General features: G+C 37.8%; 1 protein-coding gene across 1 annotated transcript in view; it reads right to left on the bottom strand.

Annotated features, from left to right (window-relative positions):
- The window catches only part of TMPRSS15 (transmembrane serine protease 15), a 142,201-nt gene that overhangs the window by 19,388 nt on the left and 109,772 nt on the right, over positions 1-13,041 (bottom strand). Inside the window, exon 22 of the mRNA XM_032174265.2 lies at positions 1,985-2,166. Coding sequence (XP_032030156.1) covers positions 1,985-2,166 — 182 coding nt within the window. The remainder of the gene's footprint in view (positions 1-1,984; positions 2,167-13,041) is intronic.

The raw sequence follows: 13,041 nt of genomic DNA, 5'->3' as shown, positions 1-13,041 counted from the left end.
TCTAATTTTTTTTCAAAGTTTTTAACTTCTTTGCTATTGTTTTGAATTTCCTCCCATAGCTCAGAGTAGTTTGATCGTCTGAAGCCTTCTCTCAACTCGTCAAAGTCATCCTCCATCCAGCTTTGTTCCGTTGCTGGTGAGGAACTGCGTTCCTTTGGAGGAGGAGAGGTGCTCTGCTTTTTAGAGTTTCCAGTTTTTCTGCTCTGTTTTTTCCCCATCTTTGTGGTTTTATCTACTTTTGGTCTTTGATGATAGTGATGTACAGATGGGTTTTTGGTGTGGATGTCCTTTCTGTTTGTTAGTTTTCCTTCTACCAGACAGGACCCTCAGCTGCAGGTCTGTTGGAGTTTACTAGAGGTCCACTCCAGACCCTGTTTGGCTGGGTGTCAGCAGTGGTGGCTGCAGAACAGCAGATTTTTGTGAGACCACAAATTCAGCTGTCTGATAGTTCCTGTGGAAGTTTTGTCTCAGAGGAGTACCCGGCCGAGTGAAGTGTCAGTCTGTCCCTACTGGGGGGGTGCCTCCCAGTTAGGCTGCTCAGGTGTGAGGGACCCACTTTAGGAGGCAGTCTGTCCGTGCTCAGATCTCCAGCTGCGTGCTGGGAGAACCACTACTCTCTTCAAAGCTGTCAGTCAGACAGGGACAGCGCTTCCCGAGTGAGGCAATGCCTCGCCCTGCTTCGGCTCGTGCACAGTGCACTTCACCGACTGTCCTGCACCCACTGTTTGGCACTCCCTAGTGAGATGAAACCGGTACCTCAAACAGAAATGCAGAAATCACCTGTCTTCTGTGTTGCTCAGGCTGGGAGCTGTAGATGGGAGCTGTTCCTATTCGGCCATCTTGGCTCCACCCCTTCAGCATAAATTAATAGAAACTTGGGCAGATCTTCTGAGATTTTTCTATTTTCCCCAATTATCACCATGTTAAAAAAGCTTTTAGGAGATTGTTTTACAGGGCAATTATGGAAGCATTGACATTGGTCACCGACTTTTAAAGCCATTCTTGCATCAATTTACAAGCCAACTGGCACTCTTAAGCACCCACTGCATGTAAGACCTAGGGCAGACACAAAAATGAATAAGACACAGTGCTTATCCTTAAGGACAGGGATATACAACTAACCGTAGCAATAGTCTGCTTTTGATAAGTGCTATAATGCATGTTTAAATCAAACCCCATGAAAACACAGAGATGGCAGCACTTTCTCCTAACCGTGCACTGAAAAAGACTTAGGAATAAAAGTCAGAATTGAGCAGAACCCTTCATGATAAAGTTCACTTTATCGGGGGATTTCTTGCACATTTTCCAGGCATTTGGAGGAAGTCCTTCATTTGCCACTCAGATAATATTATGAAATCTCCATTAAAAACTTCATCCTAGGAAGGCCGGGTGCGGTGGCTCACACCTGTAATCCCAGCACTTTGGGATGCCAGGGCGGGTGAGTCATTTGGCCAACATGGTGCCCCGTCTCTATAAAATACAAGAAAATTTAGCCGGGATCATGGATGACCTGTAGTCCCATCTACCACAACAACAACAACAACAAAACAACAAAACAAAAAACCAAACTTCCTCCTATGAATAACTTAATTCTTGCTCACTTTCCCCACAGAACGTATGTTCTTCTCTCAGTTTATGTCTTACTCTGCTTTTCGGTAGATGAACCTGCCTTTCTTTTACATGAGAAATAGAGAGGGCATGCATAATAACATCATCTATTTATGTCAGCTTCTCCTTTGAGTTTACTGTTATACAGGGCTCAGAGAGTTTTATTCTACTGGTTCTTTCCAGAAAGTTGAATTTAAACATACTGATGAAAGAAATTTAATATATCTCTCTACTGCCTAATCCCATTTAAGTTCTAATGATTTATGTAACAAATTATCTAACTTTTATGAATTAATGCATTGACATTGATAATATTTGAAATCTGATTTTGAATTAATTTTGGCAGATAAGATGACTAAGAGCGATTTTTTTTTACCTGTGTAATTCACTTTAAATTCCAGATGCATCATGGCAACGTCGTTGTCCTTTCTTCGCCTATTGTAATGAGGGTTTATGACAATTTGATCTATCAGTCGAGAGACTGTTTGAGGAGAGGTCAGATTTGATGTCATATGCAGGCCTAGGATTGCTGTCCACTTGGATGGCTCTAAATTTCTCCTGAAAAGTGTAATGAAGAAATATGAGACACTCTCCATCCAAAGCAGTTCCTTTCTAGTAGATCTTCATCATGACATTTCAGAATATGTTTCTATCCTGAAATGTTCTTTAATTTCTCTGAAGAATCATCCTTTAAAAATATTCCTCAAATTTTTATTTTTCTGATCACAACATAAAGAAAGCCCTAATTAGTGCTAATCTCTCTGTTTCACTCCTCTTAAGTCATATGCTGAGCTCTAGTTCTAGACTGTAGTTCTCAACTGTGGTTGTACATTGCAATCTCGTGGGGTGCTTTTAAATAATGCTGACACCTACTTCCCCTCCTCCCCCGATTCTAATGTAGTGGGTCTGGAATAGTCCACCAGACAATTTAAAAAATACTTTTAAAATTAAATCTCCAGATGTGTGCTAATATATATAATATATGGCTAGGTTGGAGAACCTCTGCCTTAGGTCACATTTCACTGTGGAAATTGTGTCCCTGTTCAGGGCTTTTTCAGACAACTGTAGCAACTGTAGTATAACGGAAGGAAGTTCAGATGCATTTCCCATTTAGAGAGTCATTGAATTCACATATAGTTAAAGTAAACAGTATGCCTTATTATAATTTTTATAAGCTAACATATAAACTTGAATAATCTCCATATACAATGTTGGGCATCTATAATAATTGGTAAAGGATAACACTTGTGTTGTAGAACAGATTACATTGGGTACTATATTATAATTTGAAAGTGTGCAAGGAGTTTTAAATGTGCTATTGGCCTGTGATTTCTTCACACAAAGGAATTATCAGCTGGAATTAAGCCAGTTAAGCCATATTCACAATGAAGGTAAAATTCAATGGTTGCAATCGTAGGCAGAGCTATTGATTGAATTCTTAACAGTCACAAATGCCTTATTTAATGTGGTATTTAAATATTAAAGTCCAAATCACTTACAGATGTATAAAGGGCATGAAGTTACTTACATCTATCTATCTATCAATCACTTTGTTTTATTTACCAAATTACTATATTAGGTCAGGTAGCAGTCATCAGTAAAGCCAGTGAGCATCCACGCATTCAGTAAAGCATCCACTGACAACCACATTGCATTAAAACTTGAAGAAATACACCTAAGCACTCTGTAGCAGCAAAATACTACTTGGTGCCAAGTGCAACACCAAGAACTTTCGTATTTCTTCATTTAATCCTCATCATAATTTTACAATCAGAACAAACTAGGCACGGATTATCTAAATGGTAGGAGGTGACTTTAATTGGCGCTGTCTGACTTTAGAGCCTGCACTTACACCAGTGACTGGGGTGCCTCATACAGCTCTGAGTGGGGTGCCGTGGGAGGGATTGAGAACTAGAAGGAAGGACTGGAGATGTGGGGGGCAAGAGGGAGAGCTAAGCTCTGATGTTGCTTTCCCTGGGCCCAGGTAGGGGAAGTTGTCTCTGCCACTAGTGGTTGGTGGCGTCTCCTTAAGTGGCTTAGAGACTGGGCCAGGAGGTCACTATGGTGCTGTAGAGGCTTGACAAGAGGGCAGAGGAATCTGTACTTCAGCCGTGCTTGGCATCTTGATAATTTCAGACAGCAACCCACTTCCACTGTACCCTGGGATTCCCGTGTCTACTTTAGCCCATGTAGGGAGAGTGAACAGAGCCACATCTCTTCCCTGCTGTTCTATTTCTGAACTTCTTTCTCTATCACATGTTAAGTATATTTCCTAAAGCTCAAATGGTCAGTTCTCACTTGAGTAGCCTGCTTGTTAAGACTGACAGGTAACAAGTAGTTACTTTATTTTAAAAATTGTATGATTTTTTTTTTACTCAACATTTACCTCACACATTCACTTAATATTTACAAAAAATTAATCTTACAATTACTATACCGTATGTTTCATATTTGGCATTTTATTAAATTTATTTACACATCATATATTCTGTTATATTCATATAACCAATGTATTATAATAGCACTTATAATTTATAGTGTATGTATATAAATTATCTATCTCTATAAATAATATTACCTATATTAATCAACTATTAACATTTGCTCAGTGTATGAGATCATTATATGTAAGTTGGAGTTAACAGAGGACATGTCATTATTAAAAATTATAGGATTGTCTCCTCAGATGTTTTCTACATATTTTATCTTCAGAATTTTTCATATAGAAGTTCAGAGAGGTGTATGCAGTTTATTTGCTATAGATTTAAATAAATGTTAAATTAAGGTATTTCAGAGAAAGAGCATCTAAACTCCCAAATTCTTCTCTTTTGTAAATACTATACTTTATCTGAGAACCAACCAACATACTTACTGATATGAGAGAGCTTGTAGGTAATACATAGTTTAGTAATCAACATTTCCTTTCATCATTTTAAGGACTTGAGTAGAAAACCAATATATGAACCAGGAACCGTACAGATTAAATATACACGCTTCAAGCTACTCATCTAATTTAATACAATTTACAACAATATTAATCTGACACATTCTTGATAATTTCCAAAATTGTTTATTGTGCCACATAGAAAATAGCCTCTGTTTCCTGTTTTTATTGCTTCAGTGTCTATGAGCAGCACCATGGATAGGAACAATTCCACCACCATGTATCATTTACGTCTTTCTTTCAAAGAGAAACGTTGCTCCACAAACCTTTCTGTCATGCACTTAACTTCCCCACCACAAAACCAACACTAGCACGAGCACCACCAGTACTACTCCATCTGGCAGTAATTTTAGAGTTTTCCTCAGTGGAAAATGACTAGAGAATACAGAGCTTACAGCCAATAGTTCTTAAGTTCTATGAGCCACTTGAGGAAGTTTCTAAAACTTTAGATTTCTAGTTTTCATTTCCAGAAATTCTGATTTGGAAAGTTGGAGTGGCACTCAACAATCTGTAGGTTGTAATCACTGTTTGTTGGGATATTGAGCAATGCAGAAACCTTCCTAGCTTTTTTATATACCCAAATCTGAGGGATAGGGGAAGTCAGCCTTGAGAAAAATCATTTTAGATGAAGAGATGGGACTTTTTATGTTTTTAAAATCTGGTCTCAAAGCATCTCCTTTCTAGTAAAGGAAGGAAGAGCTACAGGACAGAACATAGATGGGCATAGGAGAAGGTGAGAACCACCTTGAATAGGAAATCCCCAATCTAGTAGAGGATAAAGATGGCAAAGATAGGGCATCTTTAGATAGAAATTGGCTGAATTTACTTTGGGAGGCTGAGTCAGGTGGATCACCTGAGGTCAGGAGTTTGCGACTGGCCTGGCCAACACGGTGAAACCCCATCTCTACTAAAAATACAAAAATTAGCCAGGCGTGGTGGTGCATGTCTGTAATCCCAGCTACTCGGGAGGCTGGGGCAGGAGAATTGCTTGAACCCCGGAGGCAGAGGTTCCAGGGAGCCAAAATTGTGCCATTGCACTCCAGCCTGGCTGACAAGAGTGAAACTCTGCCCCCCCCCCCCCCCCCAAAAAAAAAAAAAACAGAAGTTGGCTGAATTTTTGCTGCATTTCACCATCTGTCCTGCACAAGCAAGACATTTATCACAGTAGCAAGAGAAAGAGAAGCACAGCAGGTTGGAGCGGGAAGAAAAACATACACTCCTGGTCTCTGTAACCCCAAAGATGCTTCTTTGAAAAAAGATGCTTTTTTCCCATTTCCTGAGATGCAGAAGCAGTACCAGATAAGATGAACTAGTGGTACCCCAGATGTATGTGGCTATGTGCTGATGTGAAAATAACTTCACCACTCTAGGCATCAGGAATTTCAGTGCAGTAGAAAGCCAATATGGTAAGACAACTATGACAGAGCATCACAATAGGCTGAAAGGAAAAGAAAACCGATGGGAATCCAAAACTGTAAATTAAAACCTTTTTCCTGTTTTACTATTACTAAAGGTGGCACAACAGCAACCTCAACAACTTTGCACCATGCCAACACTGATGTTTACACCCAGCACAGCATTTTTGGTCTCTGTTTTTATTCTCCTCTGAATATAACGAGGATTCCTAGATGGCTAGCCAATTCTAATATTTAAGGCAACTGAAAATTAGAATGCTTCTGAAATACAGTGTTGTTGCCAGAGAATAAGAAAGTTTTTAAGAACATCGGGCAATTCTGAAAGTACAAAGAAGCCAGATTAAATGAAATAACACTGGCCAAGTTTTAGCAAGGTGATTCTCATGTCATGATCATTACAATTACCCTAGTTAAAAGAAAAGAGTTGTTTATGAAAGGCCATGTGTCTGCCATGAAACTCAAAAGAGAAAAGCTAACAGGTGCAAAAGGTGGTTTTATTATAAAAGGGTAGACAACAAGAATATGTTTAATTTTTTTTCCTTTTCATAAGTAAGGACAAGAGTTTCATATATGTGAATATTTTTATTTAAGTAGAAATCTGTTTTTAAAATATGGGTATATGCTTATTTGTGTAAGTGTAAGAAACAGAATTAAGTACAGGAAACCAGAAATAGGCCAAACGCTTCTGAGCATAATTTTACTTGGTAGATTATTCCTGAAACTTAAGGAATCATCTTTGAACTCTTTTCTTCACTTGACTTCCAGGATTCACCATGCACTTGTGATTTTCCTTTCATTTCACTCTCTGTTCTTCCTCAGTCTTTTTCTTCCCCCAGGTCTTTTTTGTTCATCTTAAACTCTAAATTTTAGAATATCCCAGGGGTCTGCCTTCGGCCTTCTCTTTTATATCTACACTGGCTTCATACATAATCTTATCCAAGTCATAATTTTAAATACCGACAATATACTGAAAACTTCTAAATTTGTCTAGAGTTGTATGTCCCTAGGCTGATGTCATTGGCTGATACCAACTTGGATGTCTAATAGATAGTCCCAAGCTTAATATATAAAAAATCAGAACTCTCACTCTCTTTCCAATCCAATTTCTTCCTGCTTTCCTCGTCTCAGTAAATTATATCGACACTCACTCCATTCTCTTTTCCTTACTCCATATCCGTGATCATGAATAAATGCAGATGACTCTAACCATAAGAACTTACTAAAGAGATCCAGCCACTTCCTCAGCTTCCTCAGCTATGGTCCTAACTGGTCTCCCTGATTTCACGTTTACTCCTCCCAGCAGTCCCATCTTCACACATTAGCCTGATTGGATAATGTCACTCTTTGGTCCTCCAAATGGTCCCTCATCCTGTTTACCTATTTAGCCTCCTGAGACCTCTCCCGGGCTCGATCCATAGTCTCATCACTGCCACTCTGCCAATCCCCTTCTGGGCAACAGCAGCAGGCCTTCTTGAGGTGTCTGGAGTAAGTCTACCTCACTTCTACCCCAGAGCATCACAGTTTGCTGTTACCTTCCAAGAAATTTGTATAACATTCTCCTTCATTTCTTTAGATTTTCCTTCCATTTTCAATTGGTCTGCGAAGCTTTCTCCAACCACTGTATCGAAAACAACCTTCTTGGTCTTATCATACTTTCTGTTCTACTACTTTTCTTTACTGCATGTATCACTGCTAAAGTATTTATTTAAATGTTTTTCAGGCTTAACATGTCATATAAACCTTATCAGAGGAAAGATTTTGTTAGTCTGTACAGCACTATCATCTCCAAACGTAGAAAAATACTTAGCACAGGATAAGTGCTCAGCAAATGTCATCTGATTGAATGGATATCTAAAAAACAGTAAGCAATCCAAGAGCAGGAAGGAATGAATATTACCAGTGGTTCCTCAAAACAGCCATTTAAAGGGCAGAGTTGCATATCAATCCATATCATTTCACTCTGTTCTTCCCCAGTCTTCTCCCACCCCACCCAGCTCTTTTTTCTTTTTAATGTTTAGAGTCTCAAACTCTAAATATTAAAATATTCCTTCTTTGTGTAACAAGTGGTTATGCAAAATAACTAAGAAAAAAGGTGGCTCAACAATGGGATCCAAGATGATGAATTAATTATTAAAGTAGAGGTGACTTCAGAGATATGATAGAAACTTTTAGGAAATAAAATTTCTGAGTGCACTAATAATTATAAAGATACCTGCCAAAGAGACATATGTTATTAAAATAGTGGTAATAGAATGGTGTCAAGGAAATGGATTGCACGATATGGGTCAAGAGAGACTTACAGGAAACATAATTTTACAGGGAAACACAAGATTGGAAGTTGATACAATCTCTAATAAAGACATAAATCTAAAAAGTCTTAGTGATACAGTAAGATAATATTAACTTTTAAGAAGATGACTAGCACTCAAACTTGAAATATTTTGGAAAAGGATCCAAGACCTAAGCTCTAACCAAAGTCAATATTACTAACCTACCCTTGAAATCTCTACTGTCTATAACTACTTATCAAAGAACTAAGACTAGAACTACCATTTGATCTAGTAATCCCACTGCTAGGAATCTATTCAAAGGAAAAGAAATCAGTATATCAAAAAGATACCTGCATTTGTATGTTTGTAACAGCACTATTCACAATAGAAAAGACACTGAATCAACATAAGTGTTCATCAACAGACGACTGGATAAAGAAATGTGGTATATATATGCAATGAAATACTATTCAGCCAGGAGAAAGAATAAAATCATGTCTTTTGCAGCAACATGGGTGGAACTGGAGGCCATTATATTAAGTGAAACAACTCAGATGCAGAAAGACAAATTTCAAATATTCCCTCTTACAAGCGGGAGCCAAATAATGTATAGTGGACATAAAGTGTGGAATGATAGATCAGAGAGAGTTAGAAGGATGGTGCTGTGGGAGGTGGGTGGATATTAAGAAATTAATGGGTAGAGTGTACGTTATTCAGGTGATGGATCCCCTAAAAGCCCTGACTTCATCACTATGCAATCCACCCATGTAACAAAATTACACTTGTACCCCATATATTTACACAAATAACATTTAAAAGAGAAGTCTCTATTGTCCTAAGAAAATGCTCTTTTTTTTTTTTTTTTTTTTGTAGGGACGGAGTGTTGTGTTGCTCTATCTCCCAGGCTGGAGTACAGTGGTGCAATCTCGGCTTACCACAACCTTCACCTCCCGGGTTCAAGCAATTCTCCTGCCTCAGCCTCCCGAGTAGCTGGGACTACAGGCGCATGCTGCCACACCTGGCTAATTTCTTTTGTATTTTAGTAGAGACGGGGTTTCATCGTGTTGTCCAGGCTGGTTTCAAACTCCTGAGCTCAGGCCCACCTCGGCCTCCCAAAGTGCTAGGATTACAAGTGTGAGCCACCGCGCCCGGCCGCTTTTCCTCTTTTTTATCTACAAATATTACCATAATCTTAAAATGATATTATAGTATTTCTGCAATCTGAAGAACATTATATATTACAAGCCTAACTCCCTAGAGCAATTAGGTAGATAAACAGAAAAATAAAATTAAACTAATTATATGTGTATTTTAGGATAGATTTAAGTAGAAATTAAGTATTTAAAAATTAATGAATTGATGTATGTTCTGTGTTCTGCTTAAAGCATGAGGCACTCAAAGAAATCCAAATTTTAAATTGTAGTTATGGTATCAATTAAGTAATGTTATTTTATTATGAACGCTTAACTGTTTAAAAAGTTGATTTTCAAAGTTTTATTAGTTATATCAGTTTAATAAATGGAGTACTAAATAAATTATAAGTAGGCCAGGCACAGTGACTCACACCTTTAATCCCAGCACTTTGGGAGGCTGAGGTGGGCGGATCACCTGAGGTTGGGCTTTCAAGACCAGCCTGACCAACACGGAGAAACCCTGTCTCTACTAAAAATGCAAAATTAGCTGGATGTGGTGGTGCACGCCTGTAATCCAGCTACTTGGGAGGCTGAGGCAGGAGAATCGCTTGAAACCGTGAGGCGGAGGTTGTGGTGAGCCGAGATCGTGCCATTGTACTCCAGCCTGGGCAACAAGTGAAACTCTGTCTCAATAAATAAATAAATAAAGTATAATTAGTAGTCTGTATTTCTCACCATGCCCCAAATACCTCATATATGAAATTATTTATTTCAGGAGTGTTAACACATATTTTAAGGAATTGTTTCAATAAAATCAGGTAATCCCTGTGATGTCTCTGGTCTCCTCTGAAAAGCTAAATTAAAGAATGAGATATTGGCAAGAGGCTCCCTGTCACTAATTTCATCTTTAATAGATGTCTGTTCAATGACTGTGATCCAGACTGTAAATCTATATATGATAGCCCACCCACATGACTCCCTATTTGCTTCTGGAAGCTGGGATGTGAGTGACTAGAAAGAGGTAATGGAGAAACTTTTTGGGTGATTGGACTATTTTATATCTTCAGAGGAATGTCAGTTTAACAGGTGCATGCATTTAAAAAATGCATCAATTTGTATACTTAAGTTTATGCATTTTCCTATATGTCAGCAGTAAAAAAGAGTGGAAAACAAATATGAAACCCTGGTTGATGAGTATGCTTTATGCAGTAGTGCGAGTTAGCAATTCTCAAACTCCTTTTTGTGTTTCAGGCTTTTCAGACTTCAGCAAATACATCAATAGCTTGTGGATAATAGGAACAATGCTTTTTAGTATTGGAATCAAGATGTAAAAATACAGAAGAAGACAAGATTAGAATTTACCCTGTAGTATTCTATTTGAGTTGGAGTCATTGTTTTGAGTTTATATTTATAGGTAGAGCTTTGTTCATTGTATAGTTTTAGGAACAGGACACAACAACAGTAGCCATAAGCACACAAGATCATGTTTACCAAAATACAGAAATAACTGAAATTAGTTAAATAGAAATAAGGTTTCTTACAGAAAAGTTGACTTCAAGGCTAGGATAGAAAACACACAAGATTAACCTGGAACATCTTATTTTGACGACAGAAAATAAAAGAAGTTCTCGAAGAGTAGGACTATATTAAGGCTGATAAAGGAGCAAGCTTGAGGGTTTTTTTTTTTTTTTTTCAAATAGAAGAATTTTCCTGCCTAATAACTGACCTGCATTCAAAAATATTAAAAACAAGAAATACAGAAAGGGGCTACTCTACACTAAAGGAGATGAAAAAAGTGTAGCATCCAGATGCTGCAATACACTATCCTGAACTGGTTCTAACACGGCAAACATACAAACAAAATAAGGAGCATATTTGTGACAATTAATTAGGATTGTATTTCATTAATGTTAAATTTCCATGATTTACTGTGATTCTGTAGGAAGTATCCTGTTTTTAGTAAAAATACTCTGAGTACATAAGAGTATAAAAATACATCTAACCTACTACGAACTTGTTCAGAAAAAAAAGTCTCTTGACTTAGAAAGAGATGATAATAAAATATACAGAGGAAAATGTAAGCAATTGGTGAGTATGAGTAAAGGTATAAAGAGCTCTCTGTACTACTTTTGCAATTTTTATGCATGTTTGAAATTATATCAATATAAAAATTTCAGAAAATAAATACGCTGAATATCTGTTGTGCAAGACTTGGCGTCTTCTTTCATAGAGCTTTCCTATGCGGGAACTACAACACAATCAACATTTTATTGCACATTCTTGCATGAATGGCGGTAGGTAAAAGCATTGCAGCATCTTATTGTTGTCCTGACAAGCAAGATCGATATCCTTATGAACTTCCTACAGATGAGGAAACTGAAACTTAGAGATACTAAGTTGCTTGTCCATAATCACACATGTGATTTGTTGTTTATACAGGATTAAAATCCTCTCCTTTGGTTTAAAGTCAAACTTGCCCTTTAAACCACAGGAAGGTTGGCCCACACTTTTCCAAATCCTTCTTTTAAGGTGGTAAAAGGACAACACCGCGATAGAGAAACCGAACAGGCACAGGGTTATTTAGAATCACTCAGGAGAACTTAGCCTGAGCAATGCAAATGAAGTGTTGATGATAAGATTAAACAGAAGAGCTGTTCAATTAAACCATTTAACCACCTGCAGGTTAAAACACCTGGAATAGGTTTACACTGAGGGCAAGCCACTTGTGTAGCATGAGTTTAATAACTTGCTTGATCTGAGTTATTCTTTTTATTAGGAATTAAGCTTTCCATAGCACAATTAGGCTTTTAAAGAGACAGATAAGAGCCAGTATTAACATACTGATAAAACAGTTTTTGATTAAACTATCTAAAACAATATCAGAAACTTTCTTTGTTAGTGACATGAAATAGAAAGCAAGAAAACTCTTAGGCATTAGAGAAAAAAAATAATTCCATTGAATGCCTAAGGAGAGTAAAATGCATGGTTGGTAAGGATAATTTTGAATTCATCAGAATTCTAGTAGAACTTACCTTTGCTTGTGCTTAAGTTGAAACTGAAAAGACATTCGATTGTCCTGTGTGATTGTGTGAGAGAAGCAGGAGCCTAGGAGAGCCAAAGTAATGCCATTTGCAGTTCAGCCCCATCTTGAGACTAACAAGACACATTCCTTGCTGGTCATGACCCATAGTCATAAAATGTTTATTGTTGGGGAAGCAGCCTAAAGATACCTACAAGGACACATTCCTACAATGGAAAGTCCAAATGTATCAACACCCATAACAATATATGCTTTCAAGATAATTATGCTTTGATGTACTTACACACTGCAATGTCAAGGATTGTTTTCTCTAAATCAATGGAATAATAAATTTTGTCAAGGTTACTCTCATGTAGACACGGCCTAGTTTAGTCTTTACATAGACAAGACCCCCATAGAAGAAAAACTTAAAGACAGGGCGTTCCTTCTCTTGCTTTCTAAGGATGCCCTACTTTGTGACTCAGAAGCTTTCAATAAACGATCTTTTTGCACCGCTCTCTGTGACTGGCCTTGAATTCCTTCCTGTGTGAGCTCCAAGAATCCTCTCGTGGTGCCTGGATCTGGACTCCTTTTCTCTGGTAACAATTGGACATGTGTTTATACTAGGTAAAACTGCCTTTCTATTTTCTTT

Source organism: Hylobates moloch, unplaced genomic scaffold, assembly GCF_009828535.3.
Source record: "Hylobates moloch isolate HMO894 unplaced genomic scaffold, HMol_V3 SCAFFOLD_14, whole genome shotgun sequence".
NCBI lineage: Eukaryota > Metazoa > Chordata > Mammalia > Primates > Hylobatidae > Hylobates > Hylobates moloch.
Note: the sequence above shows the minus strand (reverse complement) of the source record. Positions and strands in the feature narration are given on the sequence as shown.